This window comes from Lycorma delicatula, chromosome 4, assembly GCF_047948215.1.
Source record: "Lycorma delicatula isolate Av1 chromosome 4, ASM4794821v1, whole genome shotgun sequence".
NCBI lineage: Eukaryota > Metazoa > Arthropoda > Insecta > Hemiptera > Fulgoridae > Lycorma > Lycorma delicatula.
In genome coordinates, this window is record NC_134458.1 from 4,698,215 (window position 1) to 4,718,077 (window position 19,863).

Sequence of the window (19,863 nt, forward strand, 5' to 3'; positions counted from 1 at the left end):
CTCTTCTTCCTCTATAACACCATTTTCTAATCCATTTCCTCCGTATAACTCTTCAATATATTCCACGCATCTATCAACTTTACCTTTCGTATTACATATTGGTGTACCATCTTTGTTTAACACATTATTAGATTTTAATTTATGTACCCCAAAATTTTCCTTAACTTTCCTGTATGCTCCGTCTATTTTACCAATGTTCATTACTCTCTCCATTACTGAACACTTTTCTTTCGATAGTTTGCACTTCCTGTTTATAGCATTTCTTAATTGCTGATAGTTTCTTTTACTTTCCCCATCACTGGCATTCTTATATTTTCTACGTTCATCCATCAGCTGCAATATATCGTCTGAAGCCCAAGGTTTTCTACCAGTTCTCTTTATTCCGCTTAAGTTTGCTTCTGCTGATTTAAGAATTTCCTTTTTAACATTCTCCCATTCTTCTTCTACATCTTCTACCTTATCTTTTTTACTCAGACCGCTTGCGATGTCCTTCTCAAAAATCTTCTTTACCTCTTCTTCCTCAAGCTTCTCTAAATTCCACCGATTCATCTGACACCTTTTCTTCAGGTTTTGGTCCCCTCTTTCATTCCTTTTGCCCAGCCCGTATTCACCCACTATATTTCCTTCCTTACCTTTTCCAATGCTTGCATTCCAATCTCCAACTATTATTAAATATAGTATAAATAATAATAATAATAATAATAAAAGTTTAAATATTTTGGAGAAATTTTATATATATTAATATAAAAGGAAATTCAACTTGATCAACTTGCAGACAGAATATATGAAGATGACCACTTATAAAGACTGCAGTAGATGGCAGCACTTTTTCAGATAAAAATAATGAAAATGCATAAATCCAGTTTAATTCATATCCACACAGTACTAACACTGGCTAGCCAAGATATTTGGTACATTTTATCCTTTTATTTATTTTAATCTTTTATCAAATCTGATACCATAATTTTATATATGTAGTTTTTAATAATTAAAAACAATTTTAATTTCTGTAATTTATGTATTTTTAAAAAAGTTTTTAATTTGTGATTTTTAAAGAATTTTTGTATTTTAACTCTTGAATTTCAATTTTAATTTATAAAAAAAACTTTTCATATATTATTAAAAAAAAATGTATATATATTTATTTGTATTTGAGTATAATATGTAGTTTGATATAAACACTCAAAAAGTAAATTACAACTGAAGATATGGGTTGCCACAAAAGCGTTATTGTAAGATATGAAAAAATAAGGTAACTGTCATCTTATTTAATTTATAATTTTTGTACTTAGGTGGATCAAGTTGGATTATATATACAATATTATATTAGTACAGACAGTTATGGGTCTTGAAAAGATTGACTTTAGAAAAAATATATATATACATAAATATGTAAATTTATTTATTTTTTTTTATTACGTATAGGCTAAACAAATTCAGTGATTACAAAATTCAGCTGCTAGGAGTATAATACTTGAATTAAAAAAAAAAAAAATATATATATATATATATATATATATATATATAGCTTTTTTATTTAAATAAGTAATATTATAACTGAATTGTAAATAATTTGATCACTACTTACTGAGTACAACAAGTGTAACAGTGGTGCTTAATCCAGCTCCAATGCCATTTGTTGCTTCACACAAGTACTGGCCTTGATGTTCAGGTTGTGCTTGTGATATTAGCAAAGTACCATTAGGGGAGACTTGCAGGCCTCGGTTTCTTGAATTCAAGTCTTGGTAGCCATTCAACCGCTGGCCACCTAATAACACAAATATCCACTTAAAAACTCATTATGTATTGTAATATTTAGCTATTGAAAGAATAACAATAAACTTAATTGAATTTAAATTCAGGCAGCTACATTTTAAAACAAAATATTCTGCATACAGACATTCAGCAAGACATGAACTTTGCACAAGATTAGCAATTTGCTAAATAGAAAATAATTCTGAATTTGATGACTAATTACTTTTACACACACTATGACGGAAATATTTTGACTCAAGGTTTCTTAAAATTTTCATGTTTATAAGTGAATGAAATTTTTGTAAATGTAAAATTTCTCTCTTTAAAAAAGAATAACATTGTCCATGACCAGTAGATAGACCAGCAAGAGTTTTAAGGGTTTTTTGCCAAGAACTATTGGTACAGTGTGTGAATCCCATACCTCAAATGCAAGATCAGCAATTACAGTGCAGGAATTATAATTATGGTAGGTACAAAGGTCAGGTTTTGAATTTTATAGCTCTAATAGTGACAGAAAGGTAGTACATAGTGACACAGGTAGTACGAGTGATGAAAGGTAGGACAATCTATTACCTGGGAAGGTGGTTGGTTGCTGGATAAGTTGGCATACAACTTGAACTTGAACTTTTACAGTTAGCTTATTTGGTCTATTTGAGACTAATATTTCACTTCCAGTACCATAGTAAACATCTTAAATAACAAAGTTATTTAAACATGACCAATTCTGGTGCTTCTCAAGCAACTCGCATATGGAAACCCACTAATTGCTTTGTGTCATAAGAACAATCATAAACCTACTTCTATGACTGGTTTGATGTTTTTCTTTTATCTTTGGGTGCACTTCATGTACACCAGGGTGTTTTCACTTATGTTGGTGACAGGTCCAGAGGCAATCCTCTCACCAGATCATTTCAAAGCTGAACTGGCTCTATAAATCTTAATTCTTAGCTCAAACCTAGACTGACATGACATGATTAGCATGGCCTAACGTATTCCTACAGAGCCAAAAAATAAGGAAGAAAGGATCAAAGTTCAGGAAAAAGGGTGAATTATAAGAAAGAATGAATAGTTTTTTAGGTGAAACAAACTACTCGACTGTAGACTTATAGACAAGATTTCCTCTAAGAAGTAAGTACCCATTAGCATACAACATACATCAAAGATTTTTACCAGATGAGAACAGCATATTATTGATATTGATTTGCTTTAATCAGCTTAAATCGTTTAGTACAACAAATTTTATTTTTGCAGAAATTAAAGATCCACCCAAGAACACGTTCAATCTTTCCAAAGGAACAGCCCTTCTAATTCTCAGATTGTTAGGTGTGTACATGTGTGCATGCGTGTCTTCCACCGAAGATTGCTTAGGTTGTAAATCTGCATTGAAGAAAACTGATTATTATTTACAGTTCATTATTTAATTTTTTAATTATTATTATAGAACAATAGATATCTTGAATGTTATTTTTAGTAGGGGAAGTGTTCATAATTCATAACTTAGGGAAAATTCATAATTTAAGGGAATGTTAAATGGTTTGTGATATTTAAAAATATCACTCATTTACCTCTGCTATCATAGTTGTTCATTTGCATGTTTGTTATTTAAAATATCAGTATCAATTATGAGTATATATATTTCTGTTTCAAATCATTTTCATATACCTACAACCTTCTTCCAAACAAGTGTCGGTACAGGAAAGCCATCAGCCTGGCAGTGAAAGACTACCATTTCACCTCTTGAGACATTCCTGTCTTGCGGTTCTGATACCCATCTCGGAGGAACTAAAATAAAAAAAAAATAGATCTGTAAAAAATTTATTTAAATTTAAGAAAACATACATATATGTACACACACACACACACACACACATTTATATATATTAGCTTAAACAGTGTATAATATTAATAATCATTATAATAATATTAATAAATTAATAAAATAGCTTAATTTAATAAATTGAGGGTTTTTGAGAACAACCAATTGTTAATATTGTATGAAATATTATAAACACGTATTATAAAATATTAAGATTAAACTATTGTGTTATATGCATGATAGAGAGAGGAAGTTAAAAAATGCTGAAAAAATCAAAGTGACTGATATTTAAATTTTAACTAATAACCATTTTTAATTTGTGTGTGTTTTTGAAATGATTTTACACTATTGGTGGTAACATTTCTCAGAAGCACTTGTTTTATTAAGTGTTCTTTCCTCTTTCTATACTGTATCTGGTGGTTTGGTATTTTTAATCCATTTGGAATGTAATTTAATTGCAAATAAAATGTAATTAACTTAAAATAACAAAAATTAAAAACAAAATTACTTTTTTTAAATTTAATTAAATTGCATTGAAAAAATGTAATTTAATTTACATGTTCATTTGGATATATATAGGTGATGTGACTAAATGGTTATAATTCCTAACAGCAACAAGCCTTTCATTCCACACTTACTAGTGACAGTGAGGAATAAAATATCTTTCCTCTACCTTTTCACTGAGCCGAACATAGTTCTTTCTTTTTCTGTTTAGCCTCTGGAACCATCATAAGATATTACTTCAGAGTATGAATGAGGATGATATGTATGAATGTAAATGGAGTGTAGTCTTTTATAGTCTCAGGTTAACAATTCCTGAAAGTTGTGATTAATTGAAACCAAACCACTAAAGAACACCGGTATCCACGATCTAGTATCCAAATCTATATAAAAGTAATTGCCTTTACTAGGATTTGAACCTTAGAAATCTCAACTTTGAAATCAGCTGATTTGCAACGACGAGTTCACCACTAGACCAACCTGCTGGGTTGAGCTGAACATACTGTTACATATCAGTAAACTCAGCCCACCAAAATCGAGGTAATATTCATCCTTACAAGTTATTATATTCTGTTCAGTGTAAAACAGCATGTTAAGAAACCTCTTTACATCATGAAATATATTACACATTGTCTCCTCTTTAATTAGGAGTAGTGTATATGTAGAAACATGCACGTGCATGTATACATAGAAATAGATCATACATAAAATGAAAGAAATATGCATATTTTGGCATACATCCTGCAGTACATGACCATAAAATATAATAATCACTTTTTTTAACAGTTAAATGTTTTTAATTCAAACTGAGACCTTTCAAACCCTAGAGTATATCACACTTAAAATAAAACTTTAAAAAAGTTATTTTCACTAAACTTACTAATTTGAACTTACTAACTGGCTGAATGTAGTCGGTTAAAATGATTGATTTTTCCAGCGTATGCTATGGACTGAACCTGATTAATTATGAGTGTTCCATCATCACAAAACATGCTTTAGAAATTATTAATTTAAAACCATTAAAAAAGGAAAATTCTGAAAATTTATCTAAATTCATTGATCAAATTAATTCAAACATTAATGCATTAAAGAATATAAGTATTAATTATTTAGAGTTTATTATACGAGTAATACAATTAATTACTCAAAATTTAAATTTGAATAATTTAAGAGACTGGGAACAAACATTAGAAGCTAATGAATTCCCGAAGTTAGAACAACTTTTTTGTTTCTTAGAATCTAAGCGTAAATTGCTTGACTCCACCGACATAATTCAATGTAATGAAAATGTACAGCCGTCTAATGTAGGCTTTAGCAACAAAAATATGATTATTCAAAACCTGCTTCTATTAAAAATATATTTTATGTAAATAATTCTAATAATTTTATGTGCGCATTATGTAAAACTGGCAACCATACATTGTATCAATGTGATAAATTTTTAAGTTACAATGTTAACGAAAGGAAAAATTTTGTATTTCAGGAAAAATTATGTCTTAATTGTTTAAGTAAACAACATATTGTGAGAGATTTCCAAAGCAATCGTAAATGTAAAAAATGCTCACGAAAGCATCATACACTAATTCATTTAGATAAAACGCTGCAAAAGCCAGCAATTAAATCTTCCAAGCCGAATCAAGCTCCTCCGGCTAATAGTTCATATTGTACTTTAAAATCAGAACCTAACAAGTTTACTTCCAACAGCTGTAGTTAATGTAAAAAATAAAAAAAGGTAATTTCATCCAAACCAGGGTCTTACTTGATTCCGCTTCGATGATTTCATTCTGTACGGAAAGGTTTGCTGCTAAACTTGGGCTTCAAACAAAACCTGTTTTAATGCCGATCTCAGGTATTAGTAATGTTGTTACTAAGTTTAAGTTAAGTGTTGATTTAAATATTAATTCTAGGTATGAAAGCTTTCATTTTAATTTGAAATGTCATATATTTAGACTGCCATCTATTACAGGTTTGTTACCTAATGATTTTATAAACGTAACCGACTGGGTCCTTGTCACCGTTTTCTTGCCGATCCTAATTTTAACGTTCCTGGGCAAGTCGATATTCTTATAGGCGCTCAATACTATCATTCTCTACTGAAGCCTGTTCAATTAACTCATAATTCTAATCATACCATTCTTCAAGAAACTCGTCTTGGTTTCATAGTCTCTGATCAAATCCCTACCAAATCTAGTAAACGGAAAAAATAATTCAGATTCAATATCACTTTTTGTTAGCAATGAACAGCTTTCCTCTCAATTAGAGTCATCTTGGAGATCTGAAGAGATTGAAGATCGTTTACCGACCAAGGAGGAATCCTTCTGCGAAAAACATTTCGTTGAAATATCTTTCGAAATACCTTTCGTGATGACAAAGGCAGATTTTTGTATCTCTTCCTCGTAAGGAAAAGTGTGCTTTAGTAGGAGATTCGTATGAAAATGCAAAGCATCGTTTATTTTTTGTTACATCGTAGATTCCAGAAAAACGCTAAACTTAAGGAAGATTACTTCCATTTCATGAAGGAATATGAAGAATTAGATCACATGCTACCTGTAGATTCATCTCGGTGTAAGGCTCCAGCTGAAACGTTTTATTTGCCCCACCACGCAGTATTTTATGAATCTTCCACCATTACCAAAACCAGAGTAGTATTTGACGGTAGTGGAAAACATCGAATGGCCAATCACTCAATTCAATTCTTGCTACAGGTCCAGTAGTGCAACAAGATTTATTTTCGATTATAATTCGTTTTAGAACTCAGCTACGTGCTATCAGGAGATATTCCAAAAATGTATCGACAAATTTGCATTAATTCTCAAGATTTTTCATTGCAAAGAATCCTCTGGTACGATAATAATAACTCATCAATCATTCCATACAATTTACAAACAGTTACTTACGGTTTAGCACCTTCAAGTTTTCTAGCTATGAGATGTTTGATTGAAATTTCGACCCAAAATCAAGCATCCTTTCCTCAAGCTTGCCGATCAATCAAGCAAGATTTTTACGTCGATGATTTGCTTACTAGTTGTGACAACATCGATCAGTTAAATGAATTATACAATGATATTTCATTATTGTTTAACAAATACGGACTTTCTCTGCATAAATGTCATTCAAACGTTCCTGGTATGTTTAATGATTCTAATTCCTTTATCAAATTAGACAAGGATGAAAATATCAAAACACGGGTTATATTCAAGAGGATAATTTCATTTATCAAATCAAGCCAAAGGATAATAATACTTCTCACTCTAAACGTTCTGTTTTGTCAATTATTTCTTCATTGTTTGTGTTATCCTTTGGGTCTACTTGCTCCTACAGTCTTTCCATTTAAATTGTTCATACAAGAGTTATGGTGTGCTAATCTTCAATGGGATGAAGTTCTTTCTGCTCCTCTGGCTGAAAAATGGAGTTCTCTATATTCTCAGCTCAAACTGTCAAGTAATTTTAAGATTCCTAGATTAGTTAAAATCAGTAGTTTCAGTAAGAGGTATCAATTACATGGATTTTGTGATGCAAGTAGCAGTGCATATGGTGCTTGTCTTTTTATCAGATCTGTTGATAGTAATGAACACATTGAAATCCACTTGTTGTGTTCAAAATCTAGAGTTGCTCCTGTCAAGCAAATCTCTATTCCAAGGCTTGAGTTGAACACCGCTCCTTTGTTGTCTCATCTATTCAATAAGTCTAAGTGTATTTTAGGTATAAGATTTCATTCAATCCATTTTTGGTCAGATTCTAAGGTAGTATTTTAATGGTTGTCTTCACTCTAATCGATGGAAGATATTCATCGCAAATAGAGTTTGCGAAATCCAAGAGTTAACTAAGGAATGCTTGTGGAAGCATGTTCCTTCAAAGGATAACCCTGCAGACATCTTGTCAGTTGGTTGTATGCCGGGTGCATTAACTTTGGTGGAATCGTCCATCTTTTCTGAAAGAAGATGAGAACGCATGGCTCCAATCAACCTATCATTTCTATAATTCCGCTAGACTCTCTCAAGGAAGAGACGAAGCCTAGCAAAACTAATGTGTTTTTAGCTGCTCTTCAAATAACAGAAACTTTAGAACTTGCACAGCCATTTTCTTTGTTTGTACAAGCATTAAACATCTTTTCATATTGTTGTTGTTTCAACCATAATTTAAAAAATAAAAATAATCGTATATTCTCAGATCTTTCTACGGAAGAAATCAATTCCACGTTGGAGATTCTTGTTCGTCAAACACAAGAATTGTATTTTACTAAAAAATTAAGCGATTTAAAGAAAAATTCTGCCGTATTAAGGAAAAGCAAATTAGTTCCTCTTAACCCATTTTTGGATCAAAATGATATTATTCATGTTGGAGATCGTTTAAGTTTTTCAACTTGTCTTTAAATGGTAAACATCCTATAATTTTAAGTCCTCATAGTCATCTTACTTGATTAATTATTTCTCATGAACATTTAAGATTATCTCATGGAGGATTACAGTTAATTCATTTTTCAGTTAGGTAGAAATATTGGATTGTCAATTCCAAAATCATAATTCGCTCTGTCATACATAAATGTTTAACTTGTTTTCAATTTAGAGCTCAGCCTCAGAGTCAGTTACTTGGTCAACTCCCTAAAGGGAGATTCACAATTTCCAGACCATTCCAGTCAACTGGTGTTGATTATGCTGGCCCAATACTTATCCATCATGGTGGGCAGCGTACTCGATCTACTAATCCTTTGACTATTAAGGCTTACATCGCATTGTTCATATGTCTCAGCACCAAGGCAGTACACCTTGATCTTGTAACTGATTTATCTTCAGAAAGATTTATAGCTGCCTTACGAAGATTTATAGGACGCTGAGGACTGCCCTCTTATATTCTGATAATGGAAAAAACTTCTGCAGTTCAAATCATTTTCTTCAAGAAATGTATGATTTTCTTAAGACTGGCAATACTAACTCCAAAATTAAATCCTTCTGCATATCAAACAACATAAAATAGTCTTTCATTTCTCCATACTCGCCTAGTTGGGGTGGTTTGTGGGAAGCTGCTGTGAAGATCATGAAGTTTAACCTGCGAAGAGTCATGGGAAATTCTGTTCTAAATTACAAAGAGTTATCCAGTCTATTAATCCAGATAGAAGCATGTTTAAACTCCAGACCCTTATATTTACCTTCATCTGACACATCTGATCCCGCTCCACTTACTCCTGGACATTTTTTAACCTTGCTCCTTTAACTTCCTTACCTGATCTTGATTTCTCAGGCATTAATATAAATAGACTTACTAGGTGGCAGCTTATATAAGTAATATTAAAAGATTTTTGGAAAACGTGGTCTAATGACTACTTACATTCTTTACAGCAGATGAATAAGGGTAAATTTTCAAATAATAACTTTTGTATTGGCAATTTAGTTATAATCAAGAATAGTAATCTCCCTCCACTGATGTGGAAATTAGGAATAATAGTTCAAGTGCATCCAGGTAAGGATGAACTTGATAGATTAGTGGGCGTGAAAACCAACAATACCATAATAAAAAAAAAAATTGATTGTTCTTCCAAATTTGAACGATTGAAATGACCTGAGTCATTAAGAATGTAATCTATGATGTTTGTTCAACTTTATCTTAATGTAATTGTTTATTTTAATTTATTTGTTTGTAATCTTTGCTTGCATCAACATTGGATTGTTGCGATTACTTTAATTTTAAACCTTAAAAATTTATGTAACTATTTTATTTACTACTTATTTGTATATTAGGTTTTGTGTCATGTGATGCATTATGGAATTATAATCAAGGAAATTATAATTAGTGAGCGGTGTGTTATGTTCCACTTCTAGCCGTCAGGTGCTGCTATCTAGTGAGTACTAGAGCTTCCCGGCTTGCTAGGAACATACGATCGTTCTACGTCATGGATACCGCAAGGAGTGGTCATGATAGTATAAGTGACCTTCATTCATTTGATGTTAGAATCTCGACCAGAGTGGTCACGCTTCGTTTCAGTTCGGATGGACGCTTAGATTAGTTATATTCTTGATAATGTTCAAGTGTAATTATGTATAAAGAGAAATTAAATGCAATAATTCATGAAAGGTAACAAGGAGTTATTTATTTCATCATCATCATCTACAGTCCATACTCGCTCTACAATCTAAGTGGTTTAACTTATTTATAAAAGAAGAAATAAACTGGAATGTGAAATTCTTATAGAGATATTATGTTATTGATTGTTGGTCTCAGGTACCATTAAAGAAAACTTGAGTGTACATGCTGAAAAGGTATTGAATGATACCAATTTGGTTTTAAAGAGAGTAGGATAAAAATAATGAAAATTTTTCTTAAGACAAATCGGAGAAAGATTTCACTAACAAAACATTGATTCATGCAATTTGTTTTCTGATTTTTGGAAAGCATTACCATTATCAGATGAAGTATTAGTAGTAAAGTTAAAAAATTATAAAATACCCAGGAAAGTTTAAGGTTGATTAGTTACTGTGAAAATTACATGAATAGTCAGATCTATCAGTAGACCTAACAAAAGAAAAAAAGAGATCCTCTAATTTCAATATTGTGGTGAAGAAGGGGCTAATGTAGGAAATAGTCTTCTGAATTATTTAATATAGCATTGTACAATGTGATAGAAATGGCAAATATTTTGTTAAAGAAGTCAAAAATATGTGCATGTATGGATGATGTTGCAGTTATTTCAAGAATCATAGGCTTACTAAAAAATACATTCATAATTATTAAAACAAGCTAAAAATTTTAGACTACAGAAAACTTTTGAGAAAACCCAATACACACAGATGGCTGCAATACTTGGAATGTAGCAAAGCAAGAATCAGTAATTGTTTACAAGAAAGTTTCCAACGCTCACCATTGGCAGTAGTACCTTAAAAGAAGAATATAGAACCAAAGAATTTAACAGTCTATTTATCCCTTTAAATAACAGGAACCTTAAACCTACATGTCACTCTGTTATAGTGTAAATAGTGTAGACAATGTGTTAGCAAACTTGATACTAATAAATTGAATTTATATTTTTTGATTCCAAATAGATATAATAATTAAACCTTCTTAATCAGTGTAAAATTCCCCATGATTAACTATATATTGCCTTGGAATTTATTAATGAAGGAGAGTATTATTATGTAATAATCTTCATCGATAACTATAATTTTGTGAGCAGTATGCCCTGTATTTGTATTTTACAACATCTTTCCAACTATTCTGAAACAAGATTTTAATACAAGGTTGAGCTGAAAAAACTGAAATAATCAATTTCTCAAAAAACAATCTACTTGATTATTTTAGAAGATAATCATGTAACCTAAACATTCATATTGTTACATATTAACTCTTTGTATACACATATGTACATAGTCCATTATTCATGTCCAGAACTATTTCTTTCATTCTTTAGATGTCAACTACCAAGAAATTTTCATTGATTTAATCTTTTAGGAACTGTTTAATTACTCACTCTAATTAGCAAGATATATTCAAAGAAAATTCATCTTTGCATTGACATATACAATGAGGATTATAAAAAGCCAAGAAGTAAATTTTCTACAAAAAAATTAAAAATATTATTATATTAAACCTGTCACAGTTTATGGGAAAATTTTAATACCGACTTTTTTTTTGATCTAATTGAAGATCAAAAAATTTACATTTTAGTCTCAAAATTCACAATAGGAGCTCTGTTAGCATAATAATATACATACATATATATATATATATATATAAACACATAAACATACAGCTTGAATTCAGGATGATCACATTGCCTACTTATTCCTGTAGTAATTAGGATAAAGAAAATCACTGAGTAAATACAAAAGCCAACATCAGTATCTTATAGTTATATACAAATAAAAAGTGCAGTGTGTTTTAGTGCAAGAAAGCTAAAGCATTAGTGCAGTGCTCTTAGCGAGGTGCCTTCAATTAAATCACAAGACTACACAAAGTGCTATTACATTAATTAAGCTCTGTGAAATCAAACTAAGCTTTTATCTGTTTTATTTTTCCCCATAAAGGCACTGGTTCAAAAAATACAGGCGCTTAAGCCGTACAGCAGCTTTACAAATACGTGTCTACATGTATGTCATGTCATCTTTCACTCGATGATGAAAGTGTATGTAATATTTTATAATGAAAAAAAAAGGTGATCTTGTTTCTGATATATTAATATTAAAAATTAACCAGTCAAAATATTTCTTCAAATGATTACTGCATTTGTGCAAACTGCTTTAAAGAAATGTTATACTACAAACACAATGGGGTGTAGATGTGCAAGTGTACATGTATGCACAGCATGTATATGTAATGCATAATACTTTGAATTCACTGAATTACATGTTGCCTGCAAAAAAACAGACAATAGTTAAAAGCAGATATTCAAAATACAACATCCAGGATGCTCGTTTCCTAGATTTATTGGTGTTGAAGAGTGCAAAAATGTGCTGTGCCGTGGAGTGAATTTTACTTTACCGCTGACCACCAGTCCTGCTGTAAGGTGAGAGGACTTTGCTGCATTTCCTGCTATGCAAGTGTAGTTTCCGGTATGCTGTCGACTGACATGCGGTATAGCTAAAGTACTCGAGTAACTGTCTTCTGTTATCTGAATCCCTAATTCGGCTGGAATCGGCTTATCATCTTTTAGCCATTTCAGTTCCAATGGAGAATCACCAGCTTGAATAACACATTGAACTTGTGTTCTTACACCTTCAATCAGCTCTCCAAAAGTAAATGGACCTATTCTAGGAGGTACTGGAACAAAAAAGTTAGGATTTTTAAACATAAAGCAGTATAAAAATGTTGAGCCATCAGTAAAAACTGTGATAAAATCAGATAAGATATGTGATCTAACTTGGTTCATCTTGAATAAAATAAACTAGAAAAATGGAAAATAAATGGATGAAAAATTTTAAAAATAATAACAATTAACATAACGATATTAATATTTTATGAACACTTCAGCCTAATTATTTATTTTTGGTAGCTTATTAAGTTAAAAATTAGTTAACTGAGATAACTAACTGTGATGTTTTATTTTAATCATTCGTTGAGATTAATATTACTTGTAACTTTTTTTTTGTGTAATAATAGCACTTATAATGTGTAGCTCTAATATTTTGAAATTAATCACCATTTAACATTAGATAATTTTTTTTATAATGCTCAGGACTATGGACTAAATGCTTATACTTTTAGGGAACAGAAAGAGATTACTGAAATGTTTAAGTTAAAAGAATTCATTAGAAAAAAATTAGTTACTCTGTTTATTGACAAATTCACAGTTCAGTCATGATTATGACATTTCCTACTGAAGGCTCAACACAGAAACAAGCTACTATATGTATTGGATTTACCATTAACTAACAGTGTAGATGAATGTGTAGTATTAGCAGCTTGATTTCTTGCTGAACAAGTATAAGTTCCAGCATGGTGTGGTTGTAATGACTTAATGCTCACTGAACTAGTGAATTCACCCAATTGTCGAACACTGATGCCAGTGATGGAGCCTTTCTGTTCATCTGAGTTCACATCTTCACCATCTTTCATCCATCGAATAGTCAGTGGCAAATCACCCTTTGTGACGAAACACTGGACACCGGCTCTGTCTTCCAAATGTAGATCCATTTCAAATGAAAATGGAGCGATTTTAGGGGGAACTAAAACATAAATTTACGTCTTCAAAGATCGCTTAAAAATTAGTTTTTACACCCCTAATCAGAACTGTAGAATAGAAATTACATTTTTTTTATTAATATGAACTATAATAATTTACATAATTCAAGTACTATAAGCTTGAGACTACACTTAATGAGGTCGACTAATGTCCTCATTTATTATTAAGGATTAAATGTTTAATAAATACTGGGTTATTACAGTGCAGCTTGTAAAGAAAAATTAAACATTGTATTTACAAGTAGTAAAATTGCAGCAGTTTAACAAATTACTAACTTTTATTTGACTTTTGTAAAAGTAGAAGATTACAGTTTTAAGAAATGGTTTCCAATTTCATAAAAAAGTAAATTTGGAAAAATCACTCGCTTTTTGTATTTATAGAAATATGTTTCCATAATTAGAACTACAATGCAGTTCTTTCATTAGTAGCATAACAGATGACATTTTTTTTAATGGTGCTTATCTTAGTATTAAGATATGTTTATGTTTACATTTACTGACAAATAAAATACTTAATCTCTGTTGTATTTGTTGTTTGTGTGAAAGTGTTTATTAATTTTGTATAGTTTGTTGAGTAAGCGCCTTCTTCACACTATGTATTATTATGTTGTGTGATTTTGTTTGTGTTTTTGAAAGGAAAACAAAAATACAAAAATTACATGATATACTAATAAAGCATACTTTGATAAACAAAACGACCAAGCGATACAAAAAAAAAATGAATTTGTTGCACTAAATCTATTAGAAATATTTATAGAATAACATTTATTTTGATCATTGCTGCATTTATTCAAAACCAACAAATTCATCCACACACTAGCAAAGTGAAAAAAGGAAACACAATGTTAGCAGTTGCCATTAATAGACTATTTTGAACGGGAATGTATGAGTGCTTTTTTTGGAATATCAGTGACAAGTGAATGAAACCAAAAATTTAAAACTATTGCAATTTTGTTAAATCGTAATGCATTTGTCCATAAACTAATAAGAAGAACTAAATTTCTTTAAAACTCTTAGAAACAGTGGAGAAATATGTTTATCGACTCATCTTTTAAACTGCAATTTTCATGTGCGGATCTATAGACTGCACAGGCAATATGCTAAATAATTTAACCTTTATTTATTTCTTGTTATTTTACTTAAATCAATAAAAAGTTCTGTAATTAAAAAATGCTGGGGATTTCTGTTTTCTTGGGATTTTTGGATATCCCACTTAGGGAGAATGTACGACAAAGTAGAAATTCCACTTATCTTAGAATAATGAAAATATATCTTGTGATTCTTGAGACATCTTGAGGCATTTCAGGATATCTCCTGCATATCCGAGGATGAATTTTGGATTTCCCTGAAATATCATGTACTATATTTTTCTAGATAAGAACCAGTGATTTGGAACATAATCAACTCTTTGTAATGTGTTGGTAACCATCATACGTTATATTTTTTTACAGAAATCTTTTTGCAGTGTCTAATTAATGATGATTTTATTTTTTTGATAACCATATCTTATCACTATCGCATATTAAACTTTTGCTGACATTTAAAGTATCAGTGTAAAATAATGATTTGTAGCATATTCATATTTGTAAAATAGAAAAAGTATTAGAAATGCCAAATTAGATACCAGAAATAGTGACATATTCATTAGATAGAAATCAGATACTTTACTTTGAAGATTCTGTTACAGAGGTAAGTTATATTAATTTTAATAATGATTATGTGATACTGCATCATAATTTTTTTAGTAGGATTCTATGAAGAACAGAACCAAAAGATATTAGAAAATTGACGTATGCATTTTCACTTTCCCTTTACTATTAATTATCAGACTTTTGATACAACTCTGATCTCCCTCTATGAATCATAAGACCTTGCCGATGGTGAGGGGGCTTGAGTGCTCAGTGATACAGAATAATTGAACTAAAGGTGCAACCATATCGGAGAGGTATCTGTTGAGAGCCAGACTAAGGAATGATTCCTGAAAGTGGGCAGCAGCTCTTTCAGTAGTTGTTAAGGGCGTAGATCAGGATGACTTAAACGGCCATATCAACATCCCTCAGTCCTCTGAGTACTGCGCAGCTGAAAGCAATGGAAAACTACAGCTGCTTTTTTTCCAAGAAAATGTAGCTCTATGCATTTTCATGCAACAAAGATGGAGGCGCCTTCCTTGGTAAAATATTCCAGAGGTAAACTAGTCCCCATTTCGGATCAACAGTTGAGGACTACTAAGGAAGGGGTCACCAGAAAATTAAAAAATAACATTCTATGAGTTGGAGCGTGGAATCTTAGAAGTCTAAAAAAGGTTGGTAGGTTTGAAAATTTAAAGAGGGAAATGTATAGGATAAATGTACATGTAGTAGGAATTAGCGACGTTCGGTGGGAAGAGGAAAACAACTTTTGGTCAGGTGATTTTAGAATAATTAACTCGGCTTCAAATAATGGGCAGGCAGGAGTAGGTTTCGTAATGAACAAGAAGATAGGAAAGAGAGTAGAGTATTTCAAAATGCATAGCGATACAATCATTGTTATAAGGATAAAATCAAAACCTAAACCAAAAACGATTGTTAATGTCTATATGCCTACAAGCGCCCATGATGATGTGGTAGAGTGTGTATACGAAGAAATTGACGAAGCAAGTAAACACATAAAAGGGGATGAAAATTTAATAATAATTGGAGATTGGAATGCAAGGAAGGAAATATAGTGGGTGAGTACGGGCTAGTCGAAAGGAATGAAAGAGATGACCGACTTAAATAAATTGTTAGGGATGTAGGAGGTATACTGAAATGAAACGACTAGCACTAGATAGGGAATCTTGGAGAGTTGCATCAAACCAGTCAAATGACTGAAGACAAAAAAAAAAACAACTGATATAGAAGTACTTGTGTTATAAATATTGTATGGGTTTCTCCTTTTTGCATAGTTTACTAGTGTGAACTTCTACAGAGAAGGGAAAATCCGTATTTGTAGACTCAAATAAAAATCTTACATACTACAAGTGTAATGATATCAAGATCTTTGCTTGCTGAGACCCAGCAAAATATTTTGTTCTACGCAAAATATTTAGCACACAACTGCCTGCAAGGGCAGTTTTTTCAGTATTGTGCCTGCCTACAGTAGCTTGTTACAACATCGCATATAGAACTACAGATAAAACGATTTACACATTATCAAACAAAAACTTACATGAACAATCCAAGAAATTTGATTCATGGGATATACAAACTTGAGTGCTCAGATTGTAAGTGTTGTGTTTTACAAATAGGTCATCGCTTGTCACAGCCCAAAGAATCTTGTGCTGTGCTTTATAGTTTTTTCACCACAAGGACAATTTTTTCAGTGTAGTGCCTGCCTGCAGAAGCATGCTACAACATTGCGTACAGAACTACAGATAAAACAATATACGTATCAAACAAAAATTCACATAAACAATCCCAGGAATTTGATTGCTAGGGTATAGAAACTTGAGTGCTCAGACTATAAGAGTTGTGTATGACAAATAGGTCAGAGCTTTTCACAGCACAAAAAATACATAAAACCACTTTGTTCCACCACTGAACTCATTTTTTTATTTCTCACTTCATCTCATTGAAACAATGTAATCAACAAAGGATGCAAACTAGACACACTTGAGCGACTCAAAATATAAAAACAATAATATAGATGATAAAACACAATTTGAATTACACAAGCTATATTTGGACTCATCAAAATTAGGAAAGATCTTAAAAAATTTAGTCACCAGAGCCACATCCAACAATACAATAACACTCAGCACTCTCTGAAGAAACTAACTAGGACACAAAACTAAAAACCCCAAGGTTGAACAAAAGCTAGTTAAGATGAAAGTAAAGTATATTTACTTTAAAATAAAGTTCAGTTAATTTTAAAAACTTTTCAGTTAGTAAATAATGTACCAGTAGCATTAGTAATGTTTTTAATATAGATAGATGAGAAATCAACCGGGTCTCTTGCTTTCCTGAGTTCATAACTAAAGCAGTATTTGTTAAGGTACTTCACAAAGTGAAAGTGATTAGCAAAATGTCCACTTAAAAGTGTAGCCACAAAGAATTTTTATTTATGTATGTAGGCTTGAAAACTTTTATTCAGTCATGAATACTTAAACATAATTGCAGAAGTCCATAGCCTTATCTTAAGTCTTTAATCTTATCACAAGCTATTAAAGTTTTAACCCCCTTCCTTACATTTAAAAACTGCTCATTATCAATACATTACCACTTCTGTTATATTTTGGGTGCAGCCTCCTCTTCTTTTTTTAGGGATTGAATTAATTCTTTGGGAAACTGATAGGGAACTTACTTTCATCTCATATTGAGGTATTAACATACATATCCATCAGTGCTGTCAGAAATTACATTCTTAGCTACCTCCACAAGCAGTGCTTGAATCATAAATACTGTTAGGTTTCACTAGCCGAATTTATAAGTCCAGGAAGTCTACTCCCATGATGAGCAGAATTTAAATCACAGAGAAGACTTTGAAACATCAAAGACATAAAATCCTTTTCATTAACAAATTTCTTCTGGACATAAAAGCAAAACAATTGGTCAGTTTTTTAAACAATGCTCTCTTCTCTTATTACAGGAATATGAATATAAAGAGCAGGTTTCTTGAAAAATATAACTTGTTTTATATGTTTGTGAATGAGAGTTTTCTGGTTTAAAAAAGCCAGATAACTGTCCAGAAGGTACTTTAATTTTGCTATTCTACAAAAAAAAAAACAGACCTTGTGAGGAGAGGAAAAGTACCATAGATGGGCAGAAAAAACCTAAGACACAATTATCAGTTACAACATCTACATGTTTAAGGTCTGAGAATTAAAACTGATGAATTTTCTGCAGACATGACAAAAAATATAACTCATGTGTAAATAAAGACTAACTTTTCTGAGAAAATTTAAAACCCTGATTACTTTCCAGATAATTACCTTATTTCAAGACTACAGATAAGTTGCTTGTTACAATTCATTATTTCCACTCGGATTTCTCACTCAGTTAGATAAATGACTGTTGCAATATTTTTGCAAAGATTATATTCCAGGTTATAAGATGAAAGTTCTCAGCGAACATTCATTCAAAAAATGTCTAATGACACCATGTTTGATTTCAACACCCCTTATTCTGCCAAGAGGATTGAACACCTTCTTCAATTTTACAGGCACCTAAATCTAGCTCAATACACCCGTCATTCTGAGTTAGGGAAAATTATTTTTTGAAGCTCCTCACAGAAAGGTGTGAGGTCCATATAGCTGCAGCTGATTCTATCGTTAGCCTGAATCCACCACATGATATGCTAGTTGTAAGTCTCTCTACTGATGTGATGTTACCATGTAATTATGATTCTATAAGTGTCATTATCAATGAATGGATTTTCCTCGGCCTGTGTATTAGGTTGGTGAAACCGAGCAGTATTTATAATTAAAATTCTATTTACAGAATCTTCATGGTTATCCAGAAAGATTTTGCTGATAAATCTTTCCAGTTAACTGTTATCAGCAGAAATAAAAAAATGTAAACAAAGAACTGTTATTAGAAAAGTAGTTGATAATTTTACGCCTAAGTGGAACAACTGAGCCAAGTTTCCGACAGCAAAGCCACATAACCCCCTCAGGGATTTGTATCTTGGAAAGTGAGTGTTGTAAAGTGAAGTAAAATGCTGATGTCGCAAAACCAACACCGTCAAACTAAGAAAGCCAAGTACATTCACTACAAATTATGAGGCACTCTTTAAAAGATGATGATTATTTTGTATACAAGTGCTTTTAATGTATTCAAAGAAAAATTCCTACAATTTGTTCAGTACGCCCACTTCTTTAGCGAAAAGGGTGTTTGGTACACTCCAATTTAATTAAATATACCATAACTTTCAAGAGAATGGACTAAAAAGGTCCTGACCGTTTTTTTTTACAGAAGGTCTACTTATGTCTTACAATTAACTTCTACCATAGATACGTTTTTTCTGCTAGACCTGGAATAAAAACAGTAGTATCATGAGGAAATCAAGTCACCGGTCTGTAGGAGAAAATAATGGATGATGGGAAAGATAGTAACGTCGATCGGGTGTAAGAAATTTATATTTCTCTTAATATAGACCGACCTTCT

The 19,863-nt window shown here is 31.5% G+C and overlaps 2 protein-coding genes across 4 annotated transcripts in view; one reads left to right on the top strand and one right to left on the bottom strand.

Annotated features, from left to right (window-relative positions):
* Positions 1-19,863, bottom strand: part of LOC142323063 (cell adhesion molecule Dscam2-like) — a 300,598-nt gene that overhangs the window by 151,038 nt on the left and 129,697 nt on the right. The window contains exons 12-14 of the mRNA XM_075362191.1: positions 13,423-13,725; positions 3,418-3,537; positions 1,589-1,768 (exon numbers count right to left, since the gene is read on the bottom strand). Coding sequence (XP_075218306.1) covers positions 1,589-1,768; positions 3,418-3,537; positions 13,423-13,725 — 603 coding nt within the window. The remainder of the gene's footprint in view (positions 1-1,588; positions 1,769-3,417; positions 3,538-13,422; positions 13,726-19,863) is intronic.
* LOC142323062 (serine hydroxymethyltransferase, mitochondrial-like) overlaps positions 1-19,863 on the top strand; it is a 288,888-nt gene that overhangs the window by 21,194 nt on the left and 247,831 nt on the right. The gene's annotated exons all lie outside the window — the stretch shown is intronic.